We start from the raw sequence: 20,092 nt of genomic DNA, 5'->3' as shown, positions 1-20,092 counted from the left end.
CTCCTCAGCTGCGCAAAAAACCCATCGCCGCGCCCCTCGCCCCGCAGCTGCGCCCGCGTCCCCGTCGCGCCCGGCGGGGCTCCTCCCGCCCCTCCCCCGCCCTCACATGGCTTCTCCCGCGCCCCCCGCCCGCGCCGTTGGTTCGCTCCCTCCGCTTGGTAACGGCGCGCGGCGCGGGGGGGGAGCGGCCGCCATTTTAGGTGCCGCTCGCGGGGCGCCGCGCAGCAGCGAGGGCGGGCGGGAGGGGAGGGGAGGAGAGAAAAGCCGAGCGGAGCGGGGTAGCGCAGCGCTTCTCCTCCCTCCCCTTCCTCCTCCTCCTCCTCCTCAGGGCCGAGCGGAGCCCTCCGCCCGGCGCACGCAGAGCGGAGCCCGGACCAGCGGGGGCGCCGCAGCCTCCCCGCAGCCGGGGCTGCGCGCTGCCCCTCACCTCTCCGCGCTGCCATGCCGCTCCCCGCCCGCCGCCTGCTGCTGCTGGCCGCGCTGCTCTGCGGAGGAGCCGCGGCCGCTCGAGGTAAACAGAGCCGCTGGCGGGCGAGGCTGCGCGGCACCGCGGGGAAGGGGAGGGCGAAGGGTGCGGGCTGCGGGGCTGAGGGAGGCGGGGGGAGCGCAGTGTCCTTCGCGCCCTTCGCGTGGGACGAGCCCCGCTGGGGGGGGCCGCACCTGCGGCTCCGTGACGGAGGGGCGGCGGCGGGGTTCACCTGCGCGCCCGCAGCCCGGAGGTCGTTCGGTGCTGGCGGGCCGGGCCCTTACGTAACGCCGCCTCAGCAGCACCCCGGGCTGAGATCGGCACTTGTTGCGGGGAAGGTGAAGCGGCGCGCCCGTCCCGTGCCGGGGTCGTGCCTTGCTGCGAGCATCGCTCGCTCTCTCTCTCTCAGAGCTTTTGGAAGGCGTCGGTTTGAAGCCGTGCCGGGGTTCTGGCTTGAGCCCCCGCGGAGCCCAACCTTGAGGCTTACGTAAAGCACGCTGCGCGGCGGTGGGCGATAGCGGCCGGCCCGAGGTCGTTGGCGGTGGCCTCGCGGCCATCGATCGGCGCGGCGAAGCGGAGCCGCAGATACGCATTGCAGGGCTGCGCGCCGCTCGCGCACCTGAAGGTTATCCCGGGACCGCCCGATCGTGTGGAGCTGAGAGCCGGCGTTTGGTTTGAATGCAGATTAGGAGCGTGGCTGGCTTTAAAATGGCTTGCGAGTGGATGGAGGGGAAGTTCTTGGTGTTAAAGACAAGTCGCTAGGGATGCATCTTGCTGCAGTTTCCCCGCGGAGAAGCTGCTCCTGTAATGAAGGAGGCTGCCAGCTGTGTAAATGTGGCCATAATTAACCCGCACAACATCTCTTTTAAGTACAGCCTGTTTATTCACCGCTCTTCTTAGAGACAGATCGTTATTTATTTATTTTTTTATTTATTACCACCCCGTTGTGGAAACATGGCATTGCATTAATGGGCTTTGCCACCATTTGAAAAACCAAGCTCAAAAACTGCTCCGAAGAAATCTCGATGTACCTAAAGGTGAAGGATGAGTTAAGGGAGCAGTGCTGGGCATTGGCCCTTCTGCAGCTCACCCAGGGCTGCTCTGCGTGTCTTGTATTGTTAAACTCCATCACACAAACCTGAGTTACCCAATGAGCCCAGGTTTGGCCCCGTGCACACCATTGCCTTCATTCTGTGATGTTTTGGTAAGAAGTGTTATGTGAAGCTCTGTCTAATGGCAAGGGAACTCTGGAGAATACTTACGTGAGGGAGAGCTGCTAGGGCTTCTTGCTTTCGTTTCCCTGTTGTTAGGAGAAATGTTTGTTTGGAAGCATTTATAGTAAGCTTCCAGTTTTGTGCTGTATTGTCAGTTCCATTTCCTTCAAGCAGAGCTCCCTCTATTTATAATCTTAAAAGTCCTTGGAAATGAGAGAATTCAGATTTATTTTGCATGGTGGAAAGAGAGTTGTGCTTGGCCTGGTAACGAGCAGAAATGGAGTAGAAATACTGGATCAGAGCGGTGGGTTTCATTCTCAAGTCCTGTGTATTCCTGTGGGTAGAGCAAAGTGATGAAAACCATTTCCTTTTGTGATAAAGGAAAGGAACCAAAACAGCTTTTGGTGGATTGTGATCTTGCACAAAAGTTAGGAGGTGTGAGCTTTAAGTGGTGTGAACCAGTTTTAAAGCATATTTCTTTCTAATTGATGCAAAACGTTTAATTCAGCTGAATTCATCTGGTAATTGATCTGGTAGACCCAAACATTTCAGAGTAGTTTGAAGCAGTAGTTAGCAGGACATTGAGGTATTTTCTATCAAAGTGGAGTAATTTATCAACAGGACTGAATAAGAATTGGCGTGGTGTGGCTGTGCAGAGGAGAAGGCAGTGCCTCTGATGTGTCTGCTTCTTCCATAGCTAGAGATCAGTTTGAGTATTATTCCTCTGTGCTGCTTGGACCCCATCTGCCTTATGGTCATTTAGGCAGAGTATTTATTAATCAAAGTAACAGTATCTCAAAGAAGCTTTGCTATGTTATGACTTTTTTTTTTTTTCAGGAAGTTACTTGGTGCTATGAAAGTCTTAAATCCAAACCACAAACCACATTGTTGCTACCGCTGCTTTACTGCAGATGTTTCTTTGGCACGGTAACAGCCTGTGTAATGTGGGGCTGGTGGGGAGGTTTCCTTCTCCCTTTTAGAGGGAGGGAAAGGTAAGAATACAGAAAAGCATAATGAAAAGACAGCTGGGGAGGATGTTGGTTTTTTTCCCCCCTAAGCTTTTATTAAGTCAAAAAAACACTGAGAAGAGGCAGAAGTAACCGATGCTAAACCTTCATGTGATGCATGGTTCTTAGAAGGGCATGGCAGATAATCATCTGTTTGGATCAAGTAACGAGCAGGAAAATTCATCTGTTTCTTCGCTCATATTATGTATAAAACATAACTCTGCTATGGAAATTGGAATGGAGGAGATGTGGTGTTCTGAGCTAGCGTAATGTACTGCGGGTTTGGAATGCTGGTGTGCCAGTTGTCTTCTCCCAGATCATTAGGCTGCAAGCTGTGCTGTCTGCCAAGTTATCAGGAAAATTTATCAATAGAAACCTGGCCAGACTCTTAGTTATGGCTTTGGTTTAAGATCTCCATGTTTTTGTAGACTTTAAACCACCTTTTTCAGATCACTGGAAAGATCCATCTGTCTATCTATCTGTTTAGAGAAGAAGCTAGGCTCCAGGACTTCTGTTTCTCATGGAAGTTAGCAGGCCTGACGTTAAACCCAGGCCAGGCCTCAGGACAGCATAATGTGGTCACCTCATCCCAAAAGGATTGTTAGAATTCTGGTATTTGGGTTAAAACAGCTCTTTGTACTGTGGAGATGTAAATATCTAATAGCTCGGTGGCTCGTAGCTCTGAAGCTGTTTTGCAGGGTAGGAAAAAAACTTAAGTAGTCATTGACTTTTCTGAACAAAAGCACTTACATAGTTTTTCTGACCCTTATCTCTCATTCTATTAAGTTGTATTCAGAGAAGTCTGTATGAAATATTGTTTGTGATATTAAGGAGCATCCATCTTGTTGCATTATCATTATTGTCAAAGACAGAAGTGATATCTTGAAACACGAGTGAGTTCAGTAAGTGGGAAGCCTTGGTCTTGCATCTTGTTTTGCACTCCTGGTTCCTTTGACTCATGCTGCTTGACTCCCATTGGCTTCGATAGGAACTAAACCTCCTTAGGAGCCTTAAGAATGGATTATTGGAAGCCTCAGTGCCTTGGAAGATCTGTCCTTCTGTCCTTTGTTTGGAGTATTAGGCCTCATCTCACTCGCTTTGTATTCAGATTGAAAACAAGTTGCTGCTAAAAGGAGTGGACAAGTAGAGCCAGAAGTGCAGGCTGTACTGAGGTGATGTTTATTATTGGTAAATAAGATTACCTTTCAAGGAGTGAAGTTGGAAAATACGACCACAGAAAAGTGCTTTCTGTTCCTGCGCTGTAACTGGCAACGTTTAAGAGAACATGGCATTAAGGTAATGGTTATGGTTAGAGGCTAATGTTTTCTGTTCTTAGAGCCCTTGGTTATGAATGTAGTGCTTGGAGGATTATTGTTAATTGTGTGGATTTCAGCCATAAGCGCTGATAATTTATAAAGGTTAGTTACCTCATGCACCCAATGTGTGACAGTTCAGCCCCCAGAGCATAAATCACAAGGGCTCCTTGTAAGGAGCTGAGACAGAGATCTGGAATTGTGGGATGAATTCCCACCCCCTGCTTTTCCTTCAGCTGAGAACCTTAGAGGTTAATGTCAGTGAGTGCCCATCCCTGCCCTTTCCCAACCACAGTGCATCCCGCAGTTACAGCCTACAGCTTTTATGTCCCAGGAACAGAAATTGTAGTTTGTCTTTCAAACCCATGCTATAGATTTGTGGTTTAGCTGCACTCGTGTTCAGTTTTATCCCATTGTTTATATGTGACTGCGAGATGAGTTTTGGTAAAATTCTAGCTGTGATAAGACCTACTTAAAGAAAGAAATCTTTTCATTATCACTGATGTATTTCAAGTTGTTTGTATGCAAGGTTAATCCTCATCCTTTTCTGATAGAAAATGGAGGCACAGCTGTGAATTGCAGGCTGGTGACACTAGGCAGGAACAGAACACACTGCAATCAGACCATGCTACACCCTTTAAACTTTGCTTTCAGGGTGGAGAAAGTATGTTTTCCTTTCTACATCCTTTTCTCCCTGGCAGAGCTGTTTTTTCCTCTGGTTACCTACTATACAACCCTGTTCTCTTACTGATGTTACTTGCAGTTTCATCAGAGCAGTACTGACTGATGCATATTCAAGGTAAGGCCTGTGGAGGTTTCATTGTCTCTGAAAGGCATGCTTGTATTCTCTTGCACCAGGAGGCAGGCAGTTGTGCAGAAGATGCTCAGTAATCAAGATTTTTGTCAGCCCTTCAGGGCAGGAATCAAGGACTGCTTACTCAGTTCACTGAGGGCAATTCATCTGAATTGACAGAATATCTTTCTCTTCTTATGCGCTTCTGGAATTTTCATGAAGTGAGCTGGATTTTAAAAGCAAATGTTTTAAGTTTATCCACTGTCACCAGATGATGAGAGTGGACGTAGATGTCGCTGTCTAACTCTAATAGTTGTTACTGAGTTTGTTCAAACGTGTTTTATCAGTTAATTCACACAAATTTGTTTTGACATCATCTTGATCTGATTCTGAAGTTATGCAGCATGCCTAAGCAGCACCATATACTTGAAATAATTATCCAGTAGAAAAAACAAGGACTGTCAGCTGCAGTTCTTTTTGGTTGAGGTGCCTCTCAATCTGCAGTTACGTAGATGCCAGATCCCACTTACGTCAAATGAACTTTTGACCACTTATAAGGAGATAACTGAAGGCCTCCGAAGAGACTTGGAGAAGTACATTGAATATGTTTGCATTCAAGTAGTAGAACTGAATTCGTTTGGTTAGTTTAAGACTGGAGCTTTTGCCTGAAGTTTCCAGGCTAGCCCTGAACTCCATTGTCTTATCAACACATAAATTTGCGTTCGTTAATTATAAGCAGCAGGAGAAAATGCTGCTAATTGATCTGATGGATTGAGTTCTGTAGCATCAGCCAGCTGTTGGAGGAGCATCCTTCCTTTAAGAAACATCTCCTTTGTGAGAACAGCCAGGAGTTGCTGATATTAGTTGATAGTTGATATTGGTGGAAGATGGTGTCTTTGGTATCATGAGAAACCGAGTGCATTCCCTTGGAGTGAATGGTATTCTTTCTCTTTCCTCCTCTAGCTTAGCAGCAATTATCTTCAGGTCTAAGTTGGCTGTGGTGCTCGTGCTCACCTTGCAGATGCAGGTTCTGCCTTTGTCTGGCAGCAATAGAAGCTCTAACGTGAGATGTGCTCAATTTGCTGCTGGGGAAAAGGAGGTAGGCTGTCTGTTCTGAAAGAGATTTGGTCACTGACTGCTAAGTAGAAGGCAGCTTGCCGTGATGTGTCAGGAGGCTTCCTCCACTTGACTGCATTCAGTGCTGGTTGGGATTTACAGCAGATTCCAATGGAGGCACTCACAAATAGTGTGAATATTGTATTTCAAGGGTAGCAGCGTAGTTTATCCCACTTACATGGCAGGAGATTAACAGCTCAGGGCACTAAGTGTCAAGCTTGGAACAGACTGAGTGTTTCAGTTTGACGTTAACAGTGTGGCTGTGGACAACTTTCTCTGCAGATTTCAGGAGGTTTGTAATGTTTTCAGAGGAAAAAAAAAAGTGAGAGGGTAGTTGTCAGTCCAGCATTTAACATTATTGAAGCCAACTGACATCAGAATCGTTCTTGCTTCAATTCTGCAGTTGTTTCAAGAGAAGCATTAATGAATTACTCATAAGCTTGGCCTCATCTTTCAAATGCTAGCTTGAGAATTTCTTACACTGTGTGGTTGTGCTGGAGTCAGGAGATCACAAGTGCAGATAAGGGGCCTTTCCTGGATATTCAGCAATTAGTTCAGTGTGTGATTTAAAATCCTGTGATGTTTAGCCTTCATAAACACAGAGGGATTTAAGCTTTATGCTTTAAAATCCAGCGACGTTTTAGCCTTCCTAAACACAAAGGGGTTTAAGCTTTATGATTTGATTGTCTGCAGCACAATAAAATGACATGACTTTGCTTTTAACTGGGCCTGTTTGAAGGTTCACTAGGCTTTGCAGATGCTTAGCATACTCATCATAATTGTGTTCATATGTGGTTATGGTACTTTAAGCTTTTGTAGAACTCCCTATCCGACCGTAATGGGATTTATCATCGCTTGCTAAATTAGAAGTTTTGTCAAGGCTTTAAAAAATATATATTATCTATGTTTAGAAGCATTAGAATGGAGATGCTTTTTTTTTTTTTTTTTCTGACAGAGATCTGTGCTGGTATTTTTATGCTAGGTCTTGAGAAGGTGAAGATGAGCAGAAGAGAACTCAGTCATATGAGATGTTCAGCTAGGTAATAACAGCCAGAGCTACGCCAACAACAGAAATACGCAGCTGCATCCTCGTCGTGTTTCTGACTGCCAGAGCTGTATGAGCAAAGCACTTTTGTTTTAGAGCAGGTTTGGATGAGGAGGTGTGCTTCAGTGAGAGACTTACACTGTAACAGACATGGGTGCCTTCCCACCCAGGGCAGAATGATGTGTTGGACCCTTTGAATGTGAAGAAGTTTGGTTTAAAACACCACGTTCCTTGGAGGGTGCTGCAGTGTGCTTCTGGGTGAGCTGACTTTGAGCTGGATGTGTGCTGTGCTGAATCTTGAAATTGTGCCCGTGTGAGCACGTAGAGGCAATAAAGATAGTGCTGCCATATTGAGTAAAACCACAAGGCAGTAATTAAACACTCTTTGTGTTAAAGTAGTTCATTGCGAATTCTCTCTTGCTGCATCGTTGTGTATGAAGAGGTTTTACTCTCCATCAGTTTGTTGCTGCTAACCAGTAAAAGATGGCAGATGAAAGTGGATCGAGAGAACATTATGGTTTCCTGTATGAGTTCCCTGCATCTACGTTTAATCATCTCAGCATCCTTTTATCTCTCTTTCTTTAAATTTCTCAGGGTAAGTGCATGACAGGCATCTTGAATGCACTGCAGTGTCTAGGTTAGCATTGTGTCTCTGCCACTTTGACAGTCCACTTGTGTAATTCTGCAGGGTGAGGCAGCAGGGCTGAACTGCACAGCAGTGTACTTTCTGTCATGCAGACTTGGTTGTGATTGCACAGGCTCTTATTTTAGAGGTTGTAAGTATTGTATCTCATAAAGACCAAAATCTGGATGATATCAGTAATGACATGTTAGATGTTCTAACATACAAAAAACAAGGCTTTTCTTATGCATGGCTGCATCATCTGCTGATGCTGGCATGGTTTTGGCCTCCAAGTGAGTGTTTTCTAGAGCCTTCCAGAATTAGATCTGGGGGGAAATAATGTTAATTCAATAAGCAATAAGAGTGCATGATAGCCTGAGAGGTTTTATGAAGTGACAAATACGCATTGCCCAAAACAGAACTGGTAGAACTGGTGCATGTGGGAACTCAGCATGAAGAGAACCAGACCAAAAAGAATATATTCAGATGTCAGGAAAAGGTAGTTGATAACCACATGCCCTGTTTCTATGCGCTGTATTTAGCAAGTCTTTTGTAAAGATAATTAATAACAAAGGCTTTCTCTAATGGGTTGTTGCATAGGAGCTGAGGACCTGGTAGGTAACATATGATTTTGTCTCATATCTTTCATGATGTTCTGCCAAAACGTTTTACAAGCTGATAAAGAAAGCTAACAGCAGAGGAAGACCTGTTGTCTTAAACACACTCTGGCCATTGCTTTACAGATTGTTGTGTGCAGATCTGAAGAATGCTTCTATAGGCAGCGCTTGGGAGGAGCTTCACTGTCTCCTCAAGCTAAATAGGTGATACAGCAGGTTGGGTGCTAATCAGATTTCAGGGCATCCTATTAGATATCAAAATGGGCCTGAGGTTATGGTTCCATGCAGATGTTTGCAATCTGCATTAATTGTATGCTAGATTAAAGAAAACTAAGGTGCAAGTCCTGCAAAAGCAGAGGGGCATGGATCATCTGCTTTGCACCTCTGCAGCACAGATATGGAAGTGCTGTAATTACGCCTTGCCCTTTTCTGTAGCCTCTCCTGTAGTTTCCTTGCACTGACATAGCTCCACAGCTTCAGCAGAGTTCCTGCAGCTCTCCTTTTGATCTCTATCTGCTCTCTTAGTAATAATAATAATAAACACACACACAAAAAAATGCTGAAACCATGCAAAGTGTTGACTATTAGTTCCTGTTCTCTGAAGAATAATCCACCAACCAGATGCCAAGTTTTCCGGGCTGGAGGGAAGCAGAGTTTCAGCAGCCCCCTGGTGTCTCCTGTTGGCCAGTCTTTTCTTGTCTGCTGCTGAATATGGCTTTTTCTGGTGTGATGTTTGGCACTGCTGAGAGCAGCTCCCCATCGCTGTTAAAAGGGTTTTGAATTGCACTTCAGGGCCATCTTAAATCCCAGCATATTTAAAAGGAACTAATTTAGATCTGAGTTACTTTTGGGAAGCCTACAGGGACTGTAGACTCTTCTGAAGGTACCTGGCCAGGATTTTGTCTCAGATGTTTGAATTTAGTAAAATACTGCTTCAAATTCAGAAAACAGAAATGAAGGCAGGAGTTTGTTTTAGAAGTCCTTGGTTTCAAAAATGCTAACCTGGATAATTTTTTTCCCCCTTTCAGTTAACAAGCATAAGCCATGGATTGAAACGACGTATCATGGGATAATCACAGAAAATGACAACACAGTTCTCTTGGACCCCCCTTTAATAGCCCTGGACAAAGATGCACCTCTGCGTTTTGCAGGTAAATAAATTATCTAGTTTTATTTTTTAAGAAGTGGGAATGCTGTCTTGATGGCAAATACTGTGTGTTACTGAGCGTATTTTCCCTAACAGCAGTGTCATGTTTGTAGCTTATAGATCCTAGGAAACACCCATGCATGGACCATGGTTTTATTTGATATTTACAGCCATATTCACATACCCAAGTGGAGAATAGTGCATATTGCAGATACTCTTTCAATTGCATGTGTGTTACTTTTTCTGAATTCCTTTGCATAGCATCTAACCTTTTCTTCAGTCCTCCAGATTCCACATTTCGCAGCATTGTTTGGAGTTCTGAAATGCACATTTCCTTCTCATTCCAAACAGTTTTGACTTCTCCTAGAGCATTTGTCTTAATAGACTGAGAATTTACGTTAGTAGAATTAAGATTGCATTTCCTTTCTGCAGCATTTGAACTTTTTTGAAAGTTTCTGTTAAAATTCAGGCTTTCTGTGATAAGTTTGTGTAGCATTTTGGAATTTTAGAAAATGTGAAGAAGAGGAAAACCTACTCAAAGAATCACTGATATTTCACAGCTTGGTCAGTGTCAGAGAGCAGAAGTGACATAAGAGAACATTATTCTCAGCACTTTTTTTAATTTCAGAAATGTGGAGCTTGAGACTTATTTAATGATGTAATGTGTTTTATGGCTGAGGTTCCTTTAGCTATGAGACAGTGCTGGAAATCTGACCTCTGTTTAATTCTGGGAGGAATTGTGGAGGGAAGCTCAGCTCTTTTGAAGTTTTCCTAAATGGAAGCAGGTTCCTGCATCTGGGAAGAGTCTGAATGTTGTGTAAGTGGGTTTGAGCTCGTCTTGCTGCTGTGCACAGTATCTTCAGTATCTTCTCTGGTAATGGAGTTTTTCACTGGTACTGGCTTAATACTGCCCGAGGAGATGTAGAAGTAAGCTGACTGTTCATAATCTTACAATCTCTTGTTAGATTAGTGGAGTAGAGTTGAAGAGGTCTTTTCTTGTAGGTGCTGTTCAGCTACATGAGCAGAGCATCTCTGGACTGAGATTTGCAGCTTGAATGATGCAGATGAAACATCATTCCTTTTGCTTTGTTTTTTTCTGATTCAAATCAGAGCACTAAAGCACAGATAGTATTGTTTGCTTGAAAATGATGAATCCAGGTCTTCTATCTCCTGTATACCTCAGTGGTTTAGAGCTGTTTGAAGGCTTTTTTCTCCTCAAACAAAGCATATAGGAGATGATGCAAAAGCCATTTGCCAAACGTATGCTAACTTCGCTTTTGACATAGGGCTGACAGCCAGCAGTTCTCCTACAAAATTCTGCTGTAGTGTTTGTTGTTCATTGGTGGTTTTTTTTTTTTCTGGAATCTACCATGCAAGAATATTCATTAACTGGATCCATTATTATGGAAGGGTGTTCCCATGGTTTGACAAAATAGTAGAAAACCATGTTTGAGAAGCTCTATCCAGCATCTGCAGGTTTTTAAGCTAATTGTAGTGGTCAACACAGGCTTAAACTCTATACTTGCAGATTAGTTGGTTAAATAAATGTTTTTTATGTCTTCCATGAAATGGAACAATACTTGAATCTGTCTTTGAGGAGCCAGATGTGGGAGTGGTGTTGAATCAGCATTACCAATTTTAGTTGGTGGTGTGGTAGCCATGTCCTAGGATGGAGAATAGTGTTGTTATTGTCCAGCAGCATCTATGTGGGTGTTTACGTGTGAGAAACCCATTAGGTTAGTGACAGCATGTTCTCACAGCAAAACAAAGCATTTTCAGGATTAAATGCCTATTTCAGCCCTAAGTAGTATATGGGTGTTGCAAATCAGATTTGTTCACGCTTCAGAAGGTTGGATATTTTAATTAACTGTGCCTCCTAATTGAGCTCTCAACCCTTCTGAACTGTCTGTAGCTTTAAAATATTTGAAATAATCTTTTGCTTCACTTTAAATTTGAGCATGTCAAAACATCTTGAAAACAGTTCATCAAATGCTCTGTAGTACGTGAACTGTGGGGCAAGAAGGAGGAATATCTTATTGCTTCACTCTGCTGTGGGTAGGATCCTTACACCTAGGTATGCAAAAACACTGTTGTTTAGCCATCTACTTCTAGAATAACTTGGTAAGCTCTTGCATCTGAAACAATACACTTTTGAAGGCAGAATTTGAACTTAGATGTGCTGGATCTGTGCAGTTCACAGAGACCCTCTGGCATCAGTCTTTTGTATTTGTTATGGATCTGCTTGGGAAGATGATGACCTTTCTAGCTCTTCACTGAAACTTCTCTGTGTTACAAATTGAGTCATGCTGGAATTTGATCATAAAACAAAGGGCAACAACATTTTTTATTGTATGTTAACATAATTCATGTCTAAAGTCAGTTTAATGTTAGAAACTCTTAGTATGGATTTTCCATTCACCATGCAAAATGGAACTGACTTTGTATTGCATTTGAAGCAAGCTGTTGCATCTGAATGTCTTCACGTAGCTGAGTGTGTATTGCTGAGGGTCTTACTTACTAGCCAAAGGTTTGAAGTGTTTCCTTTGGGGAAGGAGAAGTTTCTTGAGTTGTTGGTGCATCTGGCATAAGGTTCTGATTCCCCTGCCTTCTAAAACGTGCAGAAAAACACGGTTACAATACACAGTTTGCTCTTACTGTTCTGGGATGCAAGAATTATTTTTGTGGGGGTTAGGAGTTGGTAACTTAGAGCATGAATACGAATAGAGCTTTGAAAATGGTTTTGCAGAATCCGAATTTGCTCTCTTAAAATCAAATGAAATCCACCAAACCTTTTGTCTGCCTTTCCCTGGTGATGTGCAGTGCAGTGGGCTGGTGGGTGAGCACCACATTTCCATGCTGTGCTGCCAGCCCTTGTTTGGTTAGGGCATGGAGCTGTGCTGACATCCTGTCTGCAGCAGGCCGGCGTGAATGCAGTGCTCAGCTGGATGGTGGCTGTAAGGAAACAATATGTGGAGAAGATGAATGCCACTGTGTAATCTGTGGATTTGATCTTGTCACATCCAAGGAGTAATTCACCAAACGCACATCAAATGCAGTGTGCAGCCATATCTGTGAAGTGAGATAGATAATTTTTCAACTGTAAGTACAGCTGAGTCAGAACACTGTGAAAGTTCTATCCCACTGACATGGCGTTCAGCTGAACGGTTCCCAATGTATCAAATAAAAATCCAATTACAGGTCTATCTTTATTCTTTTTACGAATGAGGAGAGAGAGAAATTCATTTCAGCAGTGAATCTCAACTTCAAGGTGAAACCAGAACAAGTGACGTGTATATGTGACATAGCATGGAACCTTAGGGAGCACATTTGCCACCAAATACCTTGCATGGGACTGAGCTTGTTCAATGGAAAAAAAATCACTGCAAAAAATTCTATTATCATAAAAAATCTTCACCTCTACCACATAAATATATGCATTTCATAACTGAGATGAAAAGGAATATCATCCGTGTATGGGAGTATTCATCTGTAAGTTGTCTTATTTGTCTTGAAACAGTTCTAAATCAGTGTGTGACATTTTGGAGAAAAGAGATGGGAGCTGTGCATTTGCTTCTTTAGTGCACTTTTACCATAGGTAACCCTGTAGTTCTTAGGCACTGTAACTTGTACAGTTTGAAGTACTTTGCCCATGCAGTAATAAAAGGGATTTTTGTTAATCTCATTAGCGTGAAGTAGAAAATACAATTATGTTGGGTCAGTTGTTGTTCTGGGAAATACCTGGAAGGCATTGATCTCCAGTACACCTTGAACAAAAGCTTTGTGCCCTAAAAAGCATCTGGAGACACATGGATATTAACTGAAAAACTTATTTATGTCTTTGCTTGGAAGCCTGGATGCCTGAATGTCTTAACAGCCAAAACTGGAGTTGGTGCCTGAGCTGAAGGCCACTACAGGTTGTTATGAAGTGACCAGTAGTTAACCAGCCTCCCTTTGTCCCAGATGGGTAACTGCTACATTAACACGCTTCTCCCTCTTCCTCCCATACCAGGCTTTCTGCTTTTGTGTTCCCTTCATATATTTTTTCAGTAACCTTCATGTTTCACACCCAATGTGTGCTTCTCAAGGTTAGAAGTCCTGGAATGCACAGGAGATTTCTTGCAGGTGGATTGGCAGTTATCATTAACCAGTGGTGTCAGCCACACATTGAAGCAGCGTAAGATGTTCATGAATGACTCTATTGCCATATTAAAATCCAGGGTTGTATTTATGTCCTATGTAGAAATAGACAGAATTAAATTGTGAGGATGTCTCAGAGAGGCAGTACATGTGTGCATTAAGATAAAGAGCTGATTATAAATCCAGGGGTTACCTGATGTGGACTTCAGGGAGGGCTTAACGAGAGCTGCTTCAGAAACTGGCTCCTTTGGAAAAGAAGGGCTACCAATCAGGATTCATTGTATTTTTTCTTAATGGTATTTTTGCTAGAAAGTTGCCTTTCAAGGAAAAACACTTCTGTGCAGTTCTAGTGCTCCATCTCTTTCTAAGGACGCTCTGGGACAGAGAAGTGGAAAACTGCAAGTTGTTGGAAAGATGTGAGAATTAAAAGGACCTTTGCCCAAGGTGATTTTATGGGTACCAATTTGCTGTGCTATATTGCAATTCAGGTAGTCAGGAAAAAAATAATTAGTGTGTTAGATGATCTGTAAAAGGTGGTAGTATGGGGTTTGAACAAAATCATAACTGACAATGGAGTGAAGAACGTGGTTAATTATATCTTCATTAAAATTGTGAAGGCCTTCGGGGGGCCTCGTGCAGTCATCTTACACCAGTCAAATGGTAGAAAGTGTTGGTTGGTTGTTGAACCTGGAAAAGAAATGCACTGCTAAGAAAATGTACAAACTCCTCCTGCTTGCCCAAATGTCTTCAGTTAAAGCTTTTACCATCATTAGGGTCAAACTTGAGTGTGTCCATGTTTAATTCAGAGCTATTGCAGCTCCCTCGTGTTGAGTTTATGCAGTACTTAAACTTTGCAAATGCTGCAGCCTGTACTGATAAAATATGGTTTGGAAGCACAAACATCCAGTGACTGTTTATTCTTATTTTTTAATTACTGGAGATTAAAACAGGAATACGAAGTGGTTTTACTTTCAGCGACATGGAGGTTTCAGCAGAATAGCTAAAAGTTTGTTTAAAGTATCGACCCTGTCTTTAAATAGAAGAGTAGTGATAAATTCTGATGAAAATTCAACTTTATGGATAATTTCTCAACGTGAAATTTGGAACATTTCTTGTTTAGCAGCTGAATTCTTTAAAAAACAAGAAGCTTGTAGATAAGCCTGCGATTTAAACCTCTAACTTGGGAATTCTACAAATGATAATCTGGAGATAAAAGGTTAAATCATATTTAACAGAACTAAAACTCTAAAATGGTAACAGTTACAACAAATCACCACTGCAATTGTAAAAGATTTTTTTTTTTCCAAAGTTTTTCTGTGTAATGTGTGCATCTTTGCCTTTTCCTTATTTGTTCCCTTTTCAGCCTCTCCTGTATTACTGACTTGGGTTTATCTTTTCTCCCTTTAGAGAGTTTTGAGGTGACAGTCACCAAAGAAGGTGATAAAGGGTTCTTTCTATCCCTTTTATGAATATTAACCCACTAACTTTGGTTATGAAATGGGGAATCAGCACTTAAACAGAAGATCCTGTCATGCTCTTTGTCCCATTTATTCTCCCAGTTCTTTTCTATTTTAAAATATATCGATAAAGATTGTTATGTAACCAAACCCTCGGTTAGAAATATCTGTACATCAGACATCCATTTGAACCATTGGGGTACATTATGTGGGCTCTGATGATTTGGGGAAAATGAACATTTTCTGATGTTTTCACTGATAGTTTCCTTTTTTTGGACATTGTTTTTTCATATGCTTGGTAAAATATATTGCTGCCAAAGCATTATTACCACCTTGTGTGCAGTATGCTTCTTCTAGTATGTATTTCAATAGCTTAAAATCTGAATCGAGTGCATTTTTAAAATGATTGTAGGTGTATCTATGGTAGGAATGTCTTCTTGGTACTGTGATACCACTGCAGTTATAATAAACTAGTATTTTATGTTGGTATAAGAGAATCCCTTTTGTAACAAGTTATACAGGTAAAAACACAGCACAGCTGATCAAAGGTTGAGTGGATTTGTCAGTGCAGCTGGATCAGCAAGGGCTCAGTCCTCATTACCTGCTGACAGATTGACCCATCTGCGCCAGCAAGGTGACTTGTAACGTAATCTCAAGCTCAGACATGTTTTAGAATGATGGACAAGGAGCTTCACTTCAAGTGCATTAGGATGAAGAGATTGAATGGAAAGAAAAGCCTACCGAATTGTCTCTTGTGAGAGCTTTCTCGATTAAGAAGTTTGGTCTGTTAGTAGATAGCTGTTGAAATGGATGCCTGAGAAGTTGGTATTTCTACCTTTCTCATTCAGTAGTTTATTTTGATTCCCTAATTTTAGTCAGGTACATTGCACAGGAAGACTTTGTTCATTGATCTGTTGACAGAATTTCTGTAATTAAGGTGCTGAACCTGTCCTTGAAGCTTTCTCATCCCTTGACTTGTAACTGTGCATTTTAACCTTTTGCTCTGGTCAAAATAAACAAGCTGCCCAGCTATTCCCAGTAGCTTGGCATAGAAGAGATTACAAGTGGCCTTGGCTGTGTGCTCTCATAAGTTCTACTCTTACCCTAGAGCTATCTCAAGTACTCCTGTGAAATGCCTGTCTACATTTCTCTTTTTCTCTTTTGTACTCCTGCATGAATGGATGCAAGTAAACGAGTTGCTTGGAAGGCAGACATATGCTTCTTTTTACTAAAGTTTCCCAGAAATCACCCATTTTAAAGCACAGTGCTCTTGCTTTGTCCACAGACCCTCACAAACCCTTGGCTGCAAACTATTTGGTCATTCATTTAAAAAAAGAAAAAAAGCGTAGTGGTTTTGACCAGTTCTAACCTCTGTTGCTTTGAATCTGTAGGTGAGATTTGTGGATTTAAAATTCATGGGCAAAATGTCCCCTTTGAAGCAGTGGTAGTGGATAAATCCACTGGTGAGGGAATAATACGCTCCAAAGAAAAACTCGACTGTGAACTGCAGAAGGACTACACGTTCACCATACAGGCCTATGACTGTGGGAAGGGACCAGATGGAGCAAATGCAAAAAAATCCCACAAGTAAGTGAATCTGTGGTTGGCTGAGGGGAAGTTTGGTTTCAACTGGTCTCCTGTTCCCGGTGATTTATGTCCTGTGCGTTTGGAGTAATGCAAACCAAGTGTTCGTAGTGGAAGACCTTCATATTATGGCAATATAAATAGTAGCAAAATGGAAATGAACTGTTTTGGTATCTCTAACTGTATTCTCAATGATACTGCCTTACCCTCCACATCTCTGAAGGCTCTTCAGAGCTCTTGAAATATTCAATATCTGATTTGAGCTGATACAGACTCCACATGGGATACCAGCTATGGACATTGTTTCAGAATTCAGTTTTTAAGACGACAAATCTAGTTCAATAAGCCATGATAAAGTGGAAGAGAATACATACTGCTATTGTTTCCAGCTGGCCTCACCCTAAAAAGCAAGATCAATAGCATAAGGTTCTTCTCTGCCTAGATTAAAGGATGGGAACAAAGCAATCTTCATCCAAAGAATAAACCACAATTTAATTGCTCTCTAGAAATTGACTTGCAAGTATCTGTATAACAACACCCTGGTGTCAACATCTGCCAGGCATGTGGAAGATTACTGTCAGTGCAAAGCAAGGAGGACACAAACAGGATGAGGGCTGGTTTACCAGCAGTCATCTTGCTGACAAATACAGTTGTTATTCTATAGCTGTATAGATAAAGCTACTTCAAATACACAGCAGAAAGTTATCTTATTAAGAGTTATACTGGTGGAAAATAGGTATTCCTGTTGAATTTCTATTTGACTCCGTTTTACTTTTGAAGAAAGATCTGAAACAAAAAGATGGCAGTTATCATTTTGTTTAGTTGGCTGGAATTGCTCAGTTCAGTGTTGTAGTACAGTTCCTTCTCACTGTACAGCTGGAATGTATTTTTGTGCCTGTGCACAGGTTGGTTGAGATGTAAACTTCCATCTTGATAGATCCAGAACAATGTGTATAAATCTAAAATATGAGTTTTATCAAAATATGTAGGCTAGAGAAAAGGTAACAAAAGTAGAATTGGGAAAGTTCCTAATAAAAAGGCAGCCATTCAATCTCTTTGGTAAATATTCAGAAAGACCTTATCTTAGGCATCTCATGTAAGTGCATGAATGATAAATAAATAGTTGAACTGTCTGGCACACAAGTGGCCAATCTTCTGCCTTTCTGAGCAGGTAGAACACAGCTTCCTTGGTAGAGGTGTGATGGTGTGTGGTTGCCAGGTGATGCAGTGTTATGGCTGTGCAGATTTCTTTGTAGTGAGCTAAGACAGCTGAGGTTGGTGAAGCTGTCATCACAGCGTTGCTCTGTGATCCAGGACTGTGTTCTGCAGTTTTTCTTTTGCCATGGAAGAATAATGGGTTCCTAAAACCTGTACCTGTAAACCACTGTTGCTGTTTCCTGCCTTGTGGCTGCTCCTTTAGTCAGGAATACAAGCAGTGTTTGCTACAGAAAGCCTTCTGTTGGTGCAATTGGTTGGGTATACAGGATAAAAGAAAACCTTAAAGATACTTTTTTAACGTAAGCATTTTAAGGACTGTGAGATTGGGTTCTTTATTTACATTTCAGATACTTGTCACTCTTCACCTTTTCTTGACCCAACCTGGTTAGGATTATTTGGCTTGCTGTATATGTGTTACAGTGCATCTTGCTACTGCAGGTTTTTTTCATTTAAATTGTCTCATCTATCAGTCCTATATCCAGGGAATAAATCAGTTTTCACTGACATACAGCACCCAGTGCCTCATTACGAAAAGAAAGCTAATCAAAGGCACTTGACTGAGCTCTTAGTCTAAGACTAGTCATGTCTGTCATTTTTACTCACATGAAATAGAAATTAGATGTTTATATCACATACTCTGACAGCAGAAGGGAGCTGAAAGAATTGTACTGCTATCAGAACTAAATGCCTGTTTTGTCACAGCTGCACTTTGTTATATTTCTGGAAAGTGGCAGCAGCTTAGCAGTTGCAATATTGGTTATCTAATTTTAAACAGCAATAGTAAACAACAACTTGGAACTAAACAGAATGACATAGCAACACATGGGGAAAATAGTCACTGCTTTTCCTGTTAGATTTTTAGTCTTGTTAGTAATTGGTGACATCCCTCAGGGAGCTTAAATTTTAGAGTAGTTTCATCTGTAAATGAGAGTTCTTTCAGACTCCACACAACAATGGGAGTTCTGCACTGTAAAGAAAACTGACTTTGGTGTTTTGTTTCCAGAGCAACAGTACACATTCAGGTGAATGATGTTAATGAGTATTCTCCAGTGTTCAAAGAGAAATCGTACAAGGCAACAGTTATTGAAGGGAAGAGGTATGACAACATCCTGAAAGTGGAAGCGGTGGATGCAGATTGCTCACCTCAGTTCAGCCAGATCTGCAACTATGAAATTGTAACTCCGGATGTTCCTTTTGCTATTGACAAAGATGGTAAGAATGTGATGCAATACAGAGGGGGAATTACTGTCATTCACTGCCTTAGGCATAGGGCTTCAAATTGATCAGCACAAAACTGCAGCAACCCTGCTTTAACCCTTTCCTATGATGCAGTTAAATGGACATGTTTATAATAAAAAGTGAGATGTCGTTCAGTGCATAGTATAGTCACTGTCTGCTGATGTAAGGAGCAGGTAGTTTGCACCTTTTGTTTCCTCTAAAATACTTTTCAAAACAAACAAAGAGAGCTGTATTACATTTTAAACCAGCTCTTAGTAAGCTTTTTTTTTTTTTTTTTCCTGTAATTTTCTTTTGCTAAACAGCTTTCAAAAATAGAGTCTGTTAGCATGCTTTTTCCATGTGAGATGCTTACTTGTGGCTCTGAAGTTTACAGTGTTGTGGGTATTGGGTTTGAAGTGTAGTGTTTTGTTTAAGTCATTTCCATTCAGTCTGTGATCTGTGGACTATTTCCAGGGGTCCAAGGAGCCTGACTAAGCAAAACAAGACAGTTTTTATTGGGCTTTAGTTTGAATTTTTGGGGGTATTCACATTTCTAAAGCTTTGCAGATGAAACAGATAATCTGATAAAGTTTATTTACCAGTTTCCACTTGTGAATAGTTTGTTTTGGAGTAACACAATATTATGAATTATTATACATATATACATGTATTATATAATGGAGTGTAATATACTGTGATGAGCCTGATCAGTATACACTTGTTGTTCTGTGTATTTGTACTTATCTTCTGGATATATGTAATTTTAAAATATCTGGACCTTATGCCTAGCATTGAAGGCACAGGTAGTGAAAGTCTAATTCATTTATCTGTTTGGTTCCTAAAGTCTTGTTACCAGTCTGAAGTACACAGATGGTTCCTGTATGGATTTAACACAGCAGTGACCCTGAAATATCCATTTCTGGAATATCACTTCTTTTTTTTTTTGCCAGGTTATATAAAAAACACAGAAAAGTTGAGCTATGGCAAAGAGCATCAGTATAAACTGACAGTAACTGCGTATGACTGTGGGAAGAAGAGAGCTGCTGAGGATGTATTGGTTAAAATTAGCATTAAGCCTACATGCAAGCCTGGCTGGCAAGGTTAGTTTGAGCTCCTTCCTATCTGCTTTGCCAGTGCC

At 41.9% G+C, this 20,092-nt stretch overlaps 1 protein-coding gene across 4 annotated transcripts in view; it reads left to right on the top strand.

Moving 5' to 3' along the window:
* Nucleotides 1–248: 248 nt before the first annotated feature.
* The window catches only part of CLSTN1 (calsyntenin 1), a 34,916-nt gene continuing 15,072 nt past the window's right edge, over nt 249–20,092 (top strand). For 2 of the 4 annotated variants that reach the window (XM_048968005.1, XM_048968003.1), the window contains exons 1-6: nt 249–511; nt 9,222–9,344; nt 14,885–14,914; nt 16,326–16,521; nt 18,740–18,948; nt 19,905–20,054. In XM_048968005.1, coding sequence (XP_048823962.1) covers nt 442–511; nt 9,222–9,344; nt 14,885–14,914; nt 16,326–16,521; nt 18,740–18,948; nt 19,905–20,054 — 778 coding nt within the window. In that variant the 5' untranslated portion in view covers nt 249–441. The remainder of the gene's footprint in view (nt 512–9,221; nt 9,345–14,884; nt 14,915–16,325; nt 16,522–18,739; nt 18,949–19,904; nt 20,055–20,092) is intronic. The other 2 variants (XM_048968006.1, XM_048968004.1) reach the window with 1 other exon arrangement.

The sequence above is a fragment of the Lagopus muta genome, chromosome 21 (genome assembly GCF_023343835.1).
Source record: "Lagopus muta isolate bLagMut1 chromosome 21, bLagMut1 primary, whole genome shotgun sequence".
Taxonomy (NCBI): Eukaryota; Metazoa; Chordata; class Aves; order Galliformes; family Phasianidae; genus Lagopus; species Lagopus muta.
The sequence above is the reverse complement of the archived record's forward strand: the minus strand, read 5'-3'. Positions and strand labels throughout refer to the sequence as shown.